The sequence below is a fragment of the Adelges cooleyi genome, unplaced genomic scaffold (genome assembly GCF_023614345.1).
Source record: "Adelges cooleyi isolate 19-005CV unplaced genomic scaffold, UGA_ACOO_1.1 ACOO_flye_CR_arks_rails_tigmint_CR_PRNA_10, whole genome shotgun sequence".
Taxonomy (NCBI): domain Eukaryota; kingdom Metazoa; phylum Arthropoda; class Insecta; order Hemiptera; family Adelgidae; genus Adelges; species Adelges cooleyi.
Window position 1 is genome coordinate 22,340 of NW_026095752.1, and position 18,723 is coordinate 41,062.

The following is an 18,723-nucleotide window of genomic DNA, read 5'->3' on the forward strand; positions in this document are numbered from 1 at the left end:
GGTCGATTGCCGGGCCATTATCAGTACTTATGCTCTGACAGCTGCGGTCGACCCGTTGAGTGAACTCCCCCATGACCTTGTGTCATTCGATCGGGGCTGACCGTCGATCAACGTTTTTTTCCAGCATTCGACCAACCCTTGAGTCGATGAAATGCCGCAGAATTTCAAACATTTCACTTTTAATAAGATTTCTAGTAAACTTTAACTGGATTTCTATGGGTGCTCGTTGGTGATTTTATTGGAAACTCCCAATGGTGCCGTCTACCGGCAAGATAGTAAATACCGCGTCGTCACTGCCGCCGCCGCACTGACATCCTACTTTCAGTTGTGTCTTAACCCCATCTACCTTTATACGTTGTCCATTAAATGAAATCTGTACATCGCCGGACTATGTAGGTTCATCATTGTGGGACTTACTCTTACACGACGTCGCTTAATTCAGTCAGAACTAAGAGGCAATTTTCGATAAAACGAAAATGAAACCATTCATTGTAATAAAGTATAGGGATTTATTGAACAAGCTAATGTATATTATGGCAAAAACATGTGTTATGGTGCTAAAATTATTAATTCACGAAATAATTTAAAAATAGTTTGGAACCTAATCAAATATTATATTATATAATAGAAAAATAGAAAAAATGTTAGTGAAATAATAGATAACACAAGGAAGACTGTTGACCTTTCTCAAAAGTATTGTCGTGATGCCCCTTTAAATCGCATAATGCGACTAGTAAATAAATATAATATTGATTTATTTGTTAAAAACTCGTTAGAAGCTTTTGTTAATTATTTAAATAGTCCAATTGTGTAAATATTGTTTATCTTTATCTATTATTTTGTGTTGTTGAAATCCATTGTATTTGTCAGCTGTTATGTTAATCTGTATACTTTTATTTTTGTGTAAGTTCTATGTTTATGTTCCTAATCTTGTCTTATGAGTAATTGGGTATTTACTCGTTTAAAAATACAATAAATAAATAAATAAATTGCTCAACGATTACATTAAAGGGATTGAATGCAGGAATGCATGTTATTATGGAAGTCGATTGTTGAATAACTGATTCATTTACTTCGAAAAGACAAATTTGAGCAAATAAAATAGGACTTAAACACAATTTTAAATGAAATATCATTAGTCGATTTCTACATTAACCTAGAAAAGTGGTCGATTTAGTCAAATATGTTTACATAATTGATATCTAACCATTCTGAGCTGGCCTACAATGTCCAACAAACAGGCCACTTTAACCCCCTTAAGATGGGTCATAACATATTCACTAGAATTAAACTTATAAACTTTACAACAGTATTTGGCTACAATAAATTCTGACTTAAGTGTATTTTCTACAATGTCTAATAAGTAAGCATGCTGTTCCCAATACACGTTCAATCAAGATTGTCAGTGTATTATTTTCACTTCAAAATATCTTTTGTATCATAACCCTTTTTTGTGACATACGAAAACCATTAAAAAGTAAAACGTTTTTTTTTTAAATTTACTTTGAAATTTATAGCAAATACGTTACATTTTTTTATGTAGCCTTTGAGCTACTAGGCAGGGTATTCTAGAGATGGGCTCTCCCTTCTTTAATTACACTTATGGATTTGTATGGGGAAAATCGCCTTCGATGATGTATCTAACCTATGATTTCAAACACGGGTTTTGAACCCAATTTGTATTTGAATTTCACAGTAATAGTTTTCAAAACCGATTATGAGTCGATTGAACAATTTACCAACACGACGTTAACCGCTATATAAACAGTTATACAATGTGTTGTACCTACGCTAGGAAATGTGTCAATATTTTTGTAATCTTCAGTATAAAATCTCTCATATATACATATACATATGAATATCGTAAAAAGGCCTTTGCATAGTATGTTCTTTTTCGAATTCCAGCAAGTATAATAATAATTTCAACCATTGCATCAGCCCCTAACCTAACCTAGCCGGTTGTTTTTTTTAATTGTTCTCAATTGGCAATGTAAAATATAAACTGATATTTTATCAATTGAAAATCTATTCATTTGCTGTTAAAATGAAATTGATACAGTGTTTTCTGTCGTTGTTGTCGTTGTAACTGTTCTTATTTGTACACATTTTTTTTATATACGAAAAAATTTCACTGAAAAACAACTTATTTTTTTTGTTCCATATAGGTCAGTACTATTAGTTTTTATAAATTTATGCGAATTGTTGTTTTCAATATTCCACAGTATTTTTTGACCCTGCATATTATTTTTCTGTTCGAATACAAATAATAGCAATTTTCATAGATCAAATAGATTTACACAATACAGTATACCTTGGTAACCTGTACTTTAAGTATAATTTTAATTCCTAAAACTACAAATAAAGAAAAAAGATTAATTAATCCCACTATTTTTCAAAACAAATATGCTTTGCTTAAAAGTTAATTTAATATAATATAAGTCAGCGGTCAATTATCAAAATGTAATCTATAATACGTGATAATGACGAAGCGATTTATAAATATAATTTGTATTAATTGAATACAGGGTGATCATATTATCGTGAACTATTCTATATTGTTTTTATACAACGTGATTTAAATTTTTCACCATTTTGTAATGGATTTTCCCTTTGAGAACATCCGTCGATAGCCATACTTAAGTTTAAGCACTATTTGTTTTATGGACTATTAAAGGCAGTAGTTGTAAATGAATAAAATATTTATGTGCGCAAATCGATATCATAAATAGTATATCCGATTAGATAACATTTTCAAGTTTTGACTATTTCCTATGACCTTCGAATTTTCGACGTAAAAAGTAACACTAAGATGTGCACAGAAAAAAATTTGTAATTTGAATATCGACAATTTTATGTATTGTTTTTGTCGTTCGATCGATGTATTTTTCTGCTTAAAAGATGGCAAAAAAAAATGACTAAAACATTCTTATGTGTGCACAAGTGCCGAAATTGTATGCTTTTCGAAAATATTTTCCATTTATTATAGCCTTAGCACTTTTAAATTTGGTAAAAAGTTTTACCAAAAAAATTACACACGGAAAACCCCGAAATTTCAACAACCCTCCCTCCCCTTGGGAAGAAGGCTGAATGTTTTAAAAACTTGTTTGGCGCAATTTTAAGATTTAACAACTAACAAGTCATACTAATTCCAAATTTGTGTGGAATTTAAACAGTTTCCAATAGAAAAGATAGAATTTTTTTCTTTATTTCACTTTTCGAAGCAAAGTTTTAGGGATTTAGGTCGGGAAAATTAGACGAAGGTATATATCTAGAACGGAACTATAACATATACAAATTTCTCAAAAAAAAAAACTATGATCAAACTTCTTTTATACTAAGGAACCCCCCCCCCCCCCCAAAAAAAAAGGGGAAAATTACATTTTTACCCAAGTCAATTTCCAGGTTGCCATGTGTGAGTGAATAAATAGACAATAAAAATATTACATTATATTGTTAACAACGATAAATGGGTTATTATAACAATGCATTTATTTAGAGAGAACCTGTTTTATATTTGTGACCAATTTATAAAGATAACATAATGTTTAAACTCTGCTTTCTTTTTTACTTTTGTTCAACTCATTGTGGAAGCAAGTCCTTTAATGTGTAAAGCCTCTAGTGTAATTGTCATTTAAATGTATTGTAGTATGTTAAGTATGTAATCAGTGAATGTACAACTAACAAACTGGGAGCATTCACTTGTTTTTCGTTGATATATAACCATAAATGAACCATTTAATTCTTTAGTCACTCTTACATTATACATTCCAATATAGAAGAGTGGTTTTATCTAACGACTAAAAATTGTTTAATTGACATTTTTTTTATTAAATAGTCAATGTCAACTGGTTTCACCAGAGATAACAAAAAGTGAATACATTCAAAACAAAAATGTAACCCAATTCATATCCACCCTTAAACTAAAAATTCATTTTTAAGCACATAATTGTCATTAGGTAAAATGCTCTTTTCGATATTTGTTTTTTTATCTGTGATCACTGGATTGCTCTTTGAGGCCCAAATTTGGGTTTCCAAACTATAATATGTAAGGTTTTATTTTATGCTCTGAATTTTCGTTGTATGTCATAACTGCGTAAACAACACACGGTTAGTAATATTTTTTTTTGCGTTTTATTTACCTTAAATTCGTATCGGTATGAAAAAACATACCAGTCATAATAATACACATAAAAAAGCTCCTTAACAGTAGATGTACTCAGATTTTTCGTACTATTAAATGCGTTAGTATATAAAAGGCCTTGGAGTTTTATTATGTTAAACATACTAGATATAGACACAAATGTGTTGTATACCTTTGGGTAGAATTTACAGAAATGAGAAAATTGTAAATATATTTATAATATATTAATTATTATATAATATTAAAAAAAACCATAAATTATCATGAACACATACATTTTTTTTTATTGTATTGTATTTTATTTTTATCCATATTCCTACAATTGGTCTTAGAACACCTAAAATTATCTACATCCGGTCATAAATAACATAACTATAATTATTTTTACATTCAAAATTTAAAACCTTTATCATTACTTTTCTAAATAATTGTATATTCACTTTCTTGAACGGGAAAACGTATTGAAAACACGTTTTAAGTTGTAATATCTATCTAAAATAAGAAGAATACTTGTTTTGATTTATTGTTTTGTATGCTTGTTCAAACAGTTACAGTCGTACACCAATGTCCTAAATAAGAAAATATTCGAAAACAAAAACAACATATTTTATCATCGACCTAGTTAAATTATTTGAAGTCTCCAACGTTAAGACGATTTTAATAATTATTATATTTTGGGTCCAGTAATTTTTTTTACTTGAGTAATTTAAATTGTAGGGCAATTGTCAGTATTTTCCGAATTTAGTTTAACAACTATTGTAAATCTTAATAATACATATTTTTGTATTTTCGGTTGTTAATTTATTTGAGATTTAGAATTAAGATGAACACTATTGTATGAATAAAAGTACACATTGAAATTAAGTATTATTTTTTTCTTAAGTACAAAAATTATTTCTATAGCTCTTAGAGAACATCCTCAATTGCCCGACGCCAGACATGTTTTTATTCGCCTTGGAAATCATGCAAATTCCAACATTTACGTTGACAGTGTAGGTTATCGCTATTACAGTCAAAATACTACAGCAAATCAAAGGTTAAATTACATAAAAAAACTACTAAACATGTAGGAGAAAAAAAGTATTAAATATATATGTATATATATTTTGTTAAAAGACAACTAAGATGTGTGAATTTTTCTCAATCTCATTGTCGAGGAAAAGCTAATTTTTTTTAATTTGAACAAATAAAATAATTTATTCAATTTTACTTCTTTCTTACATAACTTAAGGGTACAGTTGTAAAACAATTATACGATTCCATTTTTATTGGTTCTAGTCTTTCAGATACCTAGGTTTGTTGGAAAATGTGGACCTGAATTGAATGAATTAAAAATACTAACAGTCAGTTTTTTACAAGATTTAGTTTTACCAGTTGGAATAAATTGTTTGTTGGAAAAACAGGTTCTTACCAATGTCATTTTTTTTCTAGAGGCATAATCATTGTAGGAAATAAAAATAATGTCATAGGGTAAAAATAATAATTGTTTCTAGTACACTTTTTCCAAATGTGTAAACATTTCTTTCTGATAGTTTATCATACATCCACTTTTTCCAATCGCCATTTTTCCTACAGGAAAAATATTTACTGGAAAAATTGGATGTTGGTAAAAGTTGTACCAACCCAATTTTTTCGATATTGACATTTTGTTATCATTGAATTCAGATTTTCAAGGAGAATAAAAACTTTGTGAGGCTCAAAATGATACTGAACAATTACAAAAATGTTAGATAGGTACGAGGTATTGTAAAATCAGTAACGAGTCTTGTTCGTTCTAATTTGAAATTTCTACCTTTAAAAAATTTAATCGACCGGCTTATTTTGTGTTCTGTTCTTTTGCTCTGTCAACCCTTAATCGTGTCTAGTTTAAACTATAAGGCGTGTTATTATTTTGTTAAATAGTTTGTATTTTTGATTATGATGAGATATTTTCTTTCTCATTCCGTCTAACTTTCAGTATTGGAATTTAGGTGTATTTGTGTTCCTGCGTACTGATCAATCTGCTGATGTGATGGGGAACCTTAAAACATATTTGAATACCTAGAAATCTTTTCCAGGGACGACAAGATCACTTTATATAATTTTCAACTTAAAAGTGTCCAGTATTCGATTATAATATAAAATATCACCAAAGAATCGCACTTTAGAAAAAATGAAAAAAGTTGGAAGTTTGACTCTTAGATAATGAAGATATTGTTTACACATTCCTTATCACATCAGTGGATATGACATCGAACCGTGTACCGTAGGAACAAAAATACGTCTAAATTTCTATGAATATTGTGTGTTAGATGGACAGAGACAGAATATATCATTTTCCAATTGCCTTTAGTTTGAAATTTATTACAAAGCAAAATATGTTTTACTTGTAGACAAACAAAATTAATCAACATGTTTCCAAAGTACTCTCCATATAACATACCAATCAAAACTTTGAGCATTATTTATGAACATTTTCGAATCTTATACGAGTTTTTCAAGTAAGTTATGATTTATGACATAATTATAAGCTAATTTCTAAAATGATTTTATTATTTTAAGTGTGTTTAAGATCTTTTTTTTAAATAATTAAGGAGTAATTATTACTATATTTTGTAAAATTGTTATAGTGAACTGATTTTTTTTAAAGTGCTAGTATACAACGTTGAAACTAAAAATTCACCCTTAATGTGTTGAAACTCTATTTTTTTATATAAACTTTTATTATTTAGAACATTTTTGTTAAAACAAATAAACTTGTCAATATCTCATAGCCATCAATGAAGTACATTATTTGTAGTTTTTAATATATTAACTTAATAACATTTTATGTCTTAAGCCATTACAATAACATTATATATGTATTTTATTATATATTTATTGATAATCATGTCAGGCAACGTAACCGACTTATCGAATATCGTCCAATTTCTGTAATGAGTCACTTTTCCAGGCTTTTTGAGTCCATTGTCTTGCGTTTTACTCAACCGTCTGTTAATAACATCCTATGTGACGAACAACATGGTTTTTTCGTAATATGTAATGATGCATTTTCTGACCCTGCTCAGGTAGGTGTAAATTATCTAGACTTCTCGAACGCCTTTGATACGGTGAATCATAAAGCCCTACTATGCGTCTTGAACAACACTGGCTTTGGTGAGCCGTTATTTTTTTGGTTAAGTAATTTGTAAAAGTTCATGGAATACGATCTAGTGTTATCGACGTCCCTTCTGGTGTTCCGCAAGAGGCCCACCTCTCTCCTATGCTTTTTCATTTTTTATTAACGGTATTAAGGATGTTGTACGTGGATGCGATTTTCTATTTTCTCGCTGACGACTTAAAATTTTTTGTAAGAGTCAGTTCTATTGATGATTACAAACGATTGAATGGTGATCTTGACGCAAATATGCTATGGGCTTTGACCATGGGATTGTCATTCAATATTAATAAATGCAGTATTATGTCGTTCTATAGATCTCGTCATCCAATTGTCTTTAATTATAATATCATTGGTTCTAAGCTCGGTCGTGCAGGAAACACAGTCACTGACTTAGGCATAATTTATGATTCGAAATTAACATTTTATTCGCATGTAGAATCGTCTTGTTGTAAGGGCGCTAAATATTCATGGCTATGTTAAATGCGTTTATGCTCAGTTTATATTAGTTACGCCGATTAAGTACGTTCTGTTCTGGAATATGCATCGGTCTTTTGGGACCCAAACACTATACATCTTAGTTATCTTTTAGAGCGCGTTTAGCGTAAATTTTTATATTTTGCTGCCGGGTGTACATTACAAATTGATCACATGCCTCGTGATTATTCTCAGGTTCTTTTTACTTTGCAATTGTCCTCACTAGCCGATAGAAGAGTCCAAGCAAATATAAACTTTCATAATAAGTTGCTCTCAGGTAAAATTGACTCACTTTTTCTCCTTAGTTGCATTCATTTTAAAGTTCCTACTTTTTCATTTCGTAATAACTATCAATTCTATACTCCTTTATTTACCACTAACTATGCTTCTAATGAACCTACTGCAAGATTGCCAATTTAGATCCATCTTTTCCTTCTTAGTAATATTATACATACTGTTTTAATTTGTTTTAAATATGTCCTTTATTTGTAATCATTTATATGTTGAAACTTTATTTACACATGGATTATATTTTTGTAATGTAACCATTGGGCTTTTAGCCCGTACTCATAATAATAAATAAATAAATAATAAAGATACATTTTTTACAGAGAGCAAACCTTATGCGATGTTCTGTTGTTATGTGATGATGGCGTTCAAATTACAGCACATAAAGCAATCTTGGCATCTGCTAGCCCTATGCTATTAAAAATGTTCGATGGTGGCTTTAAAGAGACCAAAGAAATTAGTATGCATATTAAAGACATCGAGTCTGATATTTTGAAGTCAATTGTTACTTGTGCATATACATTTCAGATGGATATCCGGGAAAATAATATAGAAGTAATATACAAAACAGATACTAAACTATTATCGGTAAACACATTTATTGTAGTAATTTTAAATTTTATTTGTATTTTAGAAACTATTAAGAGCTTCTGACTACTTTCAATTTAACTATGCTAAGGATTTATGTTACGATTATGTTAAAAAAAATATAAATGTCACTAATTGTCTTAATTTTATGAGATTTGCTGAACCTACATCACTAAAAGGGCTGTACAACTATTGTTTCTTGTATTGTTTAGAAAATTTCAAGTAAGTGTTAAAGATTGCCATACGTTTGAGAAAATCTAGATATATACTTTACTCTGTCCCAAATAACAAAGGCAGCGATTTGCTCATCGAATTTTATCATGTGTTTCTGCTTTTCTTATTTGGGACAGAGTATGCGACATCTATATTAATATTATGTATGTATATGTTTATTCATAGAACAATTATGGAAACTGAAACACTTTTAAACGAACTATATGAATTCAGTTTTGATGATGTTGTTGAGATTATAAAAAACGATCGTTTGCTGGTTGAATTTGAAGAAAAGGTATTTTTAATAAAATCACAATTCAATTTGATTAACATTTACTCATTTAATTGCATTTATGATTTATTAACGCTCTACAAAAAATATTGTTTATTATTCTTAAATGTTAAAAATCTGAATTATTAATTACAAAGTTAAAAGAAATGAGAACTTTATTTTTAGTTCTTATTAGTTTATTCAGTAGGTATGCTTTTGTCTGTTCTCATTAAATTGATCTAATAAAATGTTCATAATTTTCCTTATGCTGTTTTAATATTTATTATAGATATTCGATTTCATTATTAAATGGATAAAATATGATGTAGAGGAACGAAGTAAATATTTATCACATTTACTGAATTATTTGAGGTTACCTTTTATTTCGAAAAAAGCATTACTACGTATGTGTGAAGAACCATTAATGAAAAGCCAACATGACTGTGAGTATTTAAACCGATCCCACTACAATATATAACATATAAATAATGGATCTTTTTACAGTTCACATTCAATTTCATATTGCATATTAGTGTACCATAATGGGTTTTTTTTTAATATTAGCTTAACGTTTCTAGGTTCGTTGGATATCATGAAAAATTATTTATCTGTCGATGTTGATGAAAACATTATAAAAGCAACAAAGAGGACACCTCATTTGTATAAACCAAATGTAAATAAATAATTTATTTACAACTTATTTGTAGCATACTACTAAAAATATTTTATATTAATCATCGTTACGTTTTTTAATATTGTAAAAATACATTCATTATGAAATCAAACACAGATGTTTCAACCATTTTATAATTTGTTTTTAGATTATTTTCGCTATTAAAGGTCAATCCAGCGGAGTTGATTCTTATGTAATGTATATGGATCTGACGCGCGAAAATGATTTAAATTGGAAATCATGTAATTATTCATTTTTTTGTCCACCCCGTCGAGGTGCAACTTTGGTCGTTTCGGAAACTGGAATACTACTTGCAATTGGAGGTTTTAATGAATTAGGAAAATGGAATAATTGTGTTGATGAACTAGATCTTACTTCTACTTCAAAAATGTGGACACCTACAACGCCTTTGCGAAGATTACGATATTATTTTTCTGTTTGCGCTCAAGGAAAATATATATATGTGGTGTGTATTAATTTAGGTTAATCGTTTAACTATACAATATCTGACACAATCAATAAATGTTATATATTATTATAGGTTGGAGGTCGTGATAAGATAATACATTCAATGAGTTCAATAGAATATTATGACACATATTCGAAGGAATGGGCCGAAATAGATATGCCAATGACCACCGCTCGGAAATTATGCAGTTCAATAATTCACAACAATTGTTTGTATGTTGTGAGTATGAAATTGTATTTAATTTGTTATATACATGTATAGAAACTAATAGTTTAATCTGTAGATTTTGGAAAGTGAACATTTTAATTAGTTAATTTTTTGTATACATAATTTATGTTGTATTGACAAGTAGTGGCACAGTGTTTTACTTAGATAAAATATGAACTCGATGTTAGGCTAAATTGATCTTATATTAGTAAATTAAACTAAACCCGAGGTTTTAATCGTCCCCAATAGTACCAGTATCCTATTTACCCAAACAAAACTATTCAACAACCTTACAAGCTAATAACCACGGCAACAAAACCTAAAGAAAAGTGTAGTTTTAAAGTTGTATATTTCATGTAATTGACTTTTTATTCTATGAAGTTTGGTAGACTTGGAGATATCAATGTATCATTATGTAGTATAAAGTATTATGATGTACAAGAAAACCGGTCGACTGTTAAATACGATACCAGCAGCTACTGCTTTAATAGACATAACAAGCAGAGGAAATGATTTATATTTATTTATATTTTTTGCTACACAAATAAAACTTTATTCATCAAACCAATAACCAAAGCTGTCAAACCAAAATAAAAAAAATTGTAAATGATTTTACGTTGTATATTTAACGCAATTGATTTTTTGTTCTATAAAGTTTGGTGGAGTTGATGAAAAAGATAAGCTGTTTAGTAATGCAGACTGCTACAATCTACAAGAAAGATGTTGGACACAGTGTAATGCTATGCCAACACCTACTGCCTTAATGGGAATTACAAGTAGAGGAAATGATTTATATGTATTTGGCGGTCCTCCTTATTTAAGAGCCAATCGAGCTTACAAAATAAACTTAAATGATTTAAAATGGGATACGCTTCCTGAAATGATCAACCCAAAACTGTTTGCAAGTGAGTGAATAATAATAATTATGTTTAACAAGTATTATCTGAGTATAGAATTTATTACTTCCATCAAATTCGGATCTATGAATGTTGTCTTTAGCTCTTAAACGATTCAAACTTATTGAGGATTTAGAGCGATTGTCAACGTTTTACTCTTGTGACTACACAGTAGTACAATGGTTATCGCTTTGACCCGGCAATTGGTTGTAACCGTCAGTATTATTATTAATGACAACATGAATAGTTTGGAAATTGATGAAACTAATAGTTTATATTATAAAAGATTTATCTCGTTCATATGATTTATTTATAAAACTTTATTTTAAAATGCAGATGCTGTTACAATTGAAAACGATTTTTTTGTTGTGGGGAAAAATACCGCCTGGTGGTACACAAAAAATGATGAAGGACCCGAGGGTGTCTTTTGTGAAAGATTTATTGCCGAAAAAAACATATGGCAAGTGATTGAGTCATCGAGTATACTAAAAGACTATGATCACCTAATTTTTCTTAATGATGCGATATTGAAAACTTTTAATATTGACAATTTATAAAAATGTAAATATAATATACTACGAAATTAGAAAACAATTTTTTTTAAAAGAAAATCAAAATTGGTTTATACTGTGCAATGAATTTATATATATTATAACCATTATACAAGTTTAATTTGTAGTATTTTGTTAGTTAATTAAAGTGGTTATTGTCACCTTAAACCCACCTTTAGTCTTAAAAATATCACTGAAGCTTAATAAGTATAACAAGTTTTTACCTTCTTGTAGGGGAAAGAGTTAATGATATTTCTTTGTTTTTAATATATGTTGGTAGTACTATCTAAAAAAAAAAGTGCACTAGTTTGGAACTAATCTAGCTACATTAATCAGTCCAATGTTTAAATAGTTATTATTGTTCTAAACTCAAAGAGAAAAAAAAAACATGTTACAATATTTTAAAATTGATATGACTGATTTTGCTAGGTTAAATTCTCAGTTTCACATTAAGGCTAAACAAATTTTAATGGTACAATATTTGTTTTTTCTTTGGTCCAAAAAGGCACACTATGTGTCTTACAGATCATAAATCATTGATTTATGAAACTTCAAATTTATGTTTTCACTTTTAATAGGTTGCATCAAGTTGTTTGATAGCCAATCACAAAAAACTTTAGTAATACTGTTTTTGGCCTCCAATAAAGTCTTAAAACATATTTAAATAATCTGAGTGTCACTGGGCTTCTATTATATCAATAGATTGTGTTAAATATCATCATTGACAACGATGAAGTATTTTTTAGTCGGCTTCGAGCTATGTAAATTTGTGAAATATCCCTATATAATTTTTAAAATAATGTACAATAAAATATTAACAAGATTGAATAAGTTTAAGATTAATTTATTAATAGTTTTTTAAATACAAAACGATAGGTATGACTAAAACTCTTCTAATAATGGAATCGGTTGTAGACAGCTGTTGTAGACATCGGTTGTAGACAGCTGTGTGTGGTAATAACATTATAAAGACAAGATCAGATTTTTGTGATTTTATATTTCACAACAACAACAACGTATTGCCTTTTACTGTCATATTATAGTGTTGGGTTAATTTGATCTTATCGAGTTTTTAGTACTCAAGTACCAGTTTTAGGTTTTAATTTGGCCGAGTAAAATTGAAAGTAAAAAAAAAGTTAAAAACTAGACAACTTGTCTTCCTGTGCAACACAGGGATTTTGGCTAAAACTAAAAATGCTGGTTGTATTCTTTTAATTATGCGTTAAAATGTTAATTCCAATATGTATTTACAACATGTCTTGAGAGGTATAATAACAAATCGGATCAATATAAGCGCTCCAACAATGATAAAATACCTATGTATCTACATCATAGTATGTATTAGCTATGACTTAAGTAAACACACAGTTGTCTGTTGTTCTACCGTGCAAGTAAAATAGTTCAAACATACAATAGTACAAACAGCCAAACGAAATACGTTTAAAAAAATAGGTTTCCTTAAACTAGTACAAAATAATATATCTGCTTGTTTGTAGAGTGATATTGCGCCGACAGAAAATAAAGTACTCGAATAATTATTATCAACTATGAAAAATAATTCAAAACCTTTATAAACCATGTATTGAAATACTTTAAAGAAGTATTTAAGGTAGTTGAATGAGTCTACATAAGAAAGATAAATATTATTGTAGTATATTGATATTTATTATTGTTTAAGCCTCGCTTTATCAATTTAATTCTCGTTAACAAACCGCTTGTAAGCAATCAAAGCATCCGATATTTGATATGATAGATCAAATTTTAGAATAATTTTCCAAAAATACCTAGTCGTTGGTCAAACAAAATGGAGATCAAAACTCTATTTATAAAAATTACCAATAAAAATCAAATAAAACCCTTAACAACATATATTTTGTAATAAGTATATAATTTATTTTTCAAAAGTATCGTGATGGCGTTTTCACTTTTTCAGATTCTCCTAAATACTTACCTGTATACCTATAAAAATATATTAGATAAAACTGTTACAAAATGATTTCAATTATAATATTTAATTTAACTAGGTAGGTACTTAATTAATACAAATTTAAAGAAATTAACGAATAAAAAAATAAAACAGAATTTAAACATACACAACACGGATTATTTATAGATAGTATTTACAAAAAATATATTAAAGAAAAATTGTATTTATTGATATTTCATAGAACAACAAAGTATAGGTAAACTAGTATAAACTAGTTAGGAAGCTAATATTTGTTTAATGGTCTCTTGTATTTTATTGTATTTAAGTAGGTACATGAGATTTTTTATGGCAAAAATAACTAGATATATATAAAAAAACAAGGTATTTCAACACTTTTTTTGTAGTTTAAATATTTTAACTTGAAAAATTAGTAGCCTTTCTGTAAATTTAGACATTATAGGTATAATTATTGATTTTTTTTTATAAAAGTTGGTATTGCAGTTTTATTATATTTTATCTTTGATGCAGAGCCATAATAATACTTTGCTTAATAATTTCACAAGGTTTTCTACATAAATTCTAATTGGGTTCTCCGTAAGAACTTTTAAGCTTTGAAATGTTTACATTTTATATTTTAAATTGCATTAGGTTTCTGAAAAAAATATTAGACAAATTCTCAAATTTTGGGCTTTGTCGCTGGTTTGAATCTGGTTATGGGTCAGAAACTGGCCAAGTGTTAAGCAAAAAAAATAGAAAAACAGTGTAGCACATGGAAGTAGGATTCAAGTAAGTCCTTATAGACCCTGCATTTGTCAACGTTATTGGTACCTATACATATTATTAACGCAAGCTCAACATGGCTATCCAAAAAACGTTTACAGGCTTTTGAACGTGAAAAAAAAAAAAAAATGTATATAAACTATTACTATAATATTTCATTTGTGCAAACAGTGGAAACGGGAACGCACATAAAAATCACACAAGTGTTGTTTTTTCTAAAGTAAAAAAATCGTGTTTTCGAGTTGCGGCCAAGACGAGAATCCGACAAACTATACTTAAATAAAAAAATCATTTTGTAAAATTATTGTTTAATTTTTAACTAATTTTGATCAGCGAAATTATACAAAAACCTCACGTTGTAACAATTATTCAAATAATGTATACATGATCTAATCATTAATGAATCACCCTGTATACACATATATACAACTTGTAGGATTTTGCTAAGACTGCTAATTTTTTTTTTAAATATTCCACCAAATTTTTAATGTTTCAGCCGTCATAGATATTTTGGAAATTAGTGGCGTGGACATTTTTAGAGTTAGTTAAAATTTCTATTTTTTTTTCTGTATAGAATTGGAAACTTAAACCAAATATTTCCATCGTAGTTCAAAGTTGCGATGAGTACAATTCGAATTAATATTAAAAATGTCTAGGTGCATTGAAAAAAAAAAAAAAAAGATACTTTACCTTTGTAAAATTTGATTTAGGAGTAATACAAACATATATAATTAAGAGTATAAGACTAATACAAATCACTATTTTTTTTTCTTTTTCTTCTTGTGATACAACTATTATTTACAACTGTATAAAACTACATACAACTATAAACTATTATATACAGTTTACACTGTATTGTAACACATTGTATACATTATATAAACATACCTATATAAAAAGAATATGAAACTACACGCAAATATTGGCAGACCTCTTATAGATATAATATTATACCAAAATAAGAAGAAAAAAAAGTCAATTATCAACATCAGCTATTAGTTGTGGCTATTTATTGTGGGTATAATGGACGACGACGGCCAACCAGGGTTTTTACTAGATAAAACGTTATTGATGACAATTTATTAAAAAAACAATTTAGCCAAAGTCTTCTCTCGTGACCCGGAAGAAAGCCTTTACGACAAAGCGAAACAAGATTTTTGGGTAAAAGGGCCTCTCGCTAAGAGTAAAGGGTGTCCCAGAATTTAAATTTAGCCATGCCAAAAACAATATTCCTTAAACATTTCAAAGTTCAAGCCAGTAAAGGTTGAAATTTTACAACTTGTTTCAGCTCTTAAATCATAAAATTGCGTAAAAAAATATAAAAAAATGTTAAAAACCAAAAAACTTATAGCCACTTTGCCGAGCGGGTGGAGGGGGAGGGGAGGAAGGGGTTCTGCGAAATTTGGGTTTTTTCTATGTGCAATAGGTCGTTAAAACTTTTTGCTAAAATGCTAAGACAATGATGTATTGAAAATATTTTCAAAACACATACGTTTTCGACACTTGTGCGCTATAAATCATTTATCAGTACAAACTGCCATCGACGGATATTCAAAATCGACCAACAAATTGTAATCAGAAAAATATTTCTATCCAACGACAAAATAATATATGTGTATAAAATTGTCAACGTTTGAATTTATCATTTTTTTTTTTGTACCCTTTTTGGTATACCTACATTTTATAATATTATTCAAAATTCGAAAGTATAACGAATCATCAAAATTCGACATTCGATATTTTCGATATTTTATCGAATACTAATTTACAACTACCTACTATGATAATTATCACAATTAATTGTACATCTTTTTTTTTTTATTAAGTTTTTGAATAAATATAATATGTACATGCTATGCTATGTTTTGTCAGAAAACAATTGACACGTGTTAGGTACCATAGATTTCCATAATGCATGTTGCACTGTTAATATAATGTATAATCAATAAAATGGGACCAAGTAACATACCACGAGGTACACCGCAATTTATGCTAAATTCATCACTTATACTAGTCATTTATTGGGACATATTGTGCTCACATATGTGCACGAGTGCCGAAATTGTATTCGCTTCGAAAATATTTTCGATTTAATGAAAAGTTTTATCGACAAAATTACACATAGAAAAATCCAAATTTCGACTATCCCCCACTAGAACTGAAAAATAAATTCAATAATTTAAGAGGTCATATTGCTATGGATTGTTTTAGGCCAGATATTATGAAAACACTAAAATATTAGCCAGAAGTTTGATATTATGTTTACTAGTCACCTTAGATGCTCACTTGTTACCGCTTGTTAATATACTATTTCATTATCTATAATATAAATTTAATCGGCACTTCAACGAGACATAAAAATGCTCTTTCGCGGTCGCAGACTAGGTTGAAAAATGTTTCCTACACATATGGTTTCACAATTAAATTGTTTTAAAATGTTGTTTTAGTAAAACAAATCATAAACACCTTGCAGCAGATCTTGAATTTTTGTCACACTCCATAAACAAGTCCACTTGTCCACTTTCTCATCATTACTGTACTCAACCATAGTTAAAAATCTCATGGTTATGAACGAAATCAAACAGTTCAACGGTTAAATAACTTTTGAACATCATCATTATTGTCAAATCAAAGATAATACTTTGATTTTTATCTATGGGCTGAACTTTGTCCTTGGTTAATATTTACTAACAACACCTTACAGTTATTTATAAACTTAATGACAATGTGACAGAAAACTAAAAAAAATCTTTATTACCTAATATTATAATTTTTATGAATGGTACACAATTATAATACAAGTATAAAATTACAATGTGATAAAGTCTATACAAATTTAAGTTTAAATTCTCACTGTAACAATAAGAAAATAATAATGTCTAAAATGCTATTTAATTATATTTTTTTAATATCATAAATTATAAATTAGGTGCGATTTTATAAGAAGTATAAATATTTATTATTTGAAAAATGTAAGTAATGTCTTTCTTTTACATCTAGTACGTACAAATGTATTTTGGAAGTAGTTTAAAAGTTAAAAAAAACAATTGTTGTATCTTTATCATATACGTTTTTATAAGTGTTATATTATACCTATTCAAAATATTAAAATTTAAATAATTTAAATAAAATAGTGAAGTTATCATAAACAGCAAGCATCAGACATATGTAATATTATTGTTTATAACGGCATCATTCTACTGTACTACGCCAGATTTAGCATCTCTTAAATAGCATTGAAAGACCAAAAATATATGTTTCCTCCCTTCACCGCTTGTCTATCACTTGTATTGCTTATAACTTTAACTCTACTAGTTGGAACTATGCTTGCAATATGCCGATTTTTGAAAAATAATTTTATCCATCTTAATATGTAATTATTTATAGGTGTCGCCATTTAAAAACCAAAAGTTGGTATCGAGTTTTTGTATAAGGGGGGGGGGAGGTAAAAACATAAGTATTGTGTAGTAAGTTAGTATTTCATACATCAAAAAGAAATCAACATTTTTTTTTTTTGTAACAGCCTAAGTAGTTTTTAAAGTAGTGTGCGGCACTAAAAGAATCACCATGTACATCAATTATTAATTTTATAGCTGTGGAGTAGTAAGTAATTCGTTTTTATAATTGGGTAATATTAAAAAAAAATATAGGTATTTGATGCATTGAGATAAATTGTCCATAATATCTAAAAACAACACATTTTTGACACGAATCTAGAACAGTGATGAGAAGCCTAAGAAGATTTATACATTGATGGACAGCACATTTTTTACCAACTACAGTTATATTCCTGAAGCTACTTTGTGTGCTTAAATGTACATACGTTTTTTACTGAACATAATGTATATTGTGTTCACACCAACCCTAATAAGAAATAACATTACTTTGATCTATTTAATTTTAATCATATATATATATATATATATACATATGATACATCTTATACCATTGTACCCATTCCAATTTTACTTTTAACCCCCGACACATGATGATCATATTTTAACCAATACATAGGTCATGTTTTTATACTTCTCAAAATACAATGTTAAAACTTTTTGAAATTGTGTTATTACAACGGCTGGTTACAGCAAAAAAAAAAAAAAAAA

At 28.4% G+C, this 18,723-nt stretch overlaps 1 protein-coding gene across 1 annotated transcript; it reads left to right on the forward strand.

The window, feature by feature from the left end:
- Positions 1–5,887: 5,887 nt before the first annotated feature.
- Positions 5,888–12,031, forward strand: LOC126836903 (kelch-like protein 2). The gene is made up of 11 exons (XM_050570628.1): positions 5,888–6,019; positions 6,514–6,621; positions 8,366–8,597; positions 8,677–8,852; positions 9,030–9,138; positions 9,404–9,557; positions 9,693–9,787; positions 9,936–10,253; positions 10,329–10,475; positions 11,119–11,368; positions 11,696–12,031. The coding sequence occupies exons 2-11, from the start codon at positions 6,533–6,535 to the stop codon at positions 11,914–11,916; spliced, it is 1,791 nt and encodes a 596-aa protein (XP_050426585.1). The 5' UTR covers positions 5,888–6,019; positions 6,514–6,532; the 3' UTR covers positions 11,917–12,031.
- Positions 12,032–18,723: the final 6,692 nt, after the last annotated feature.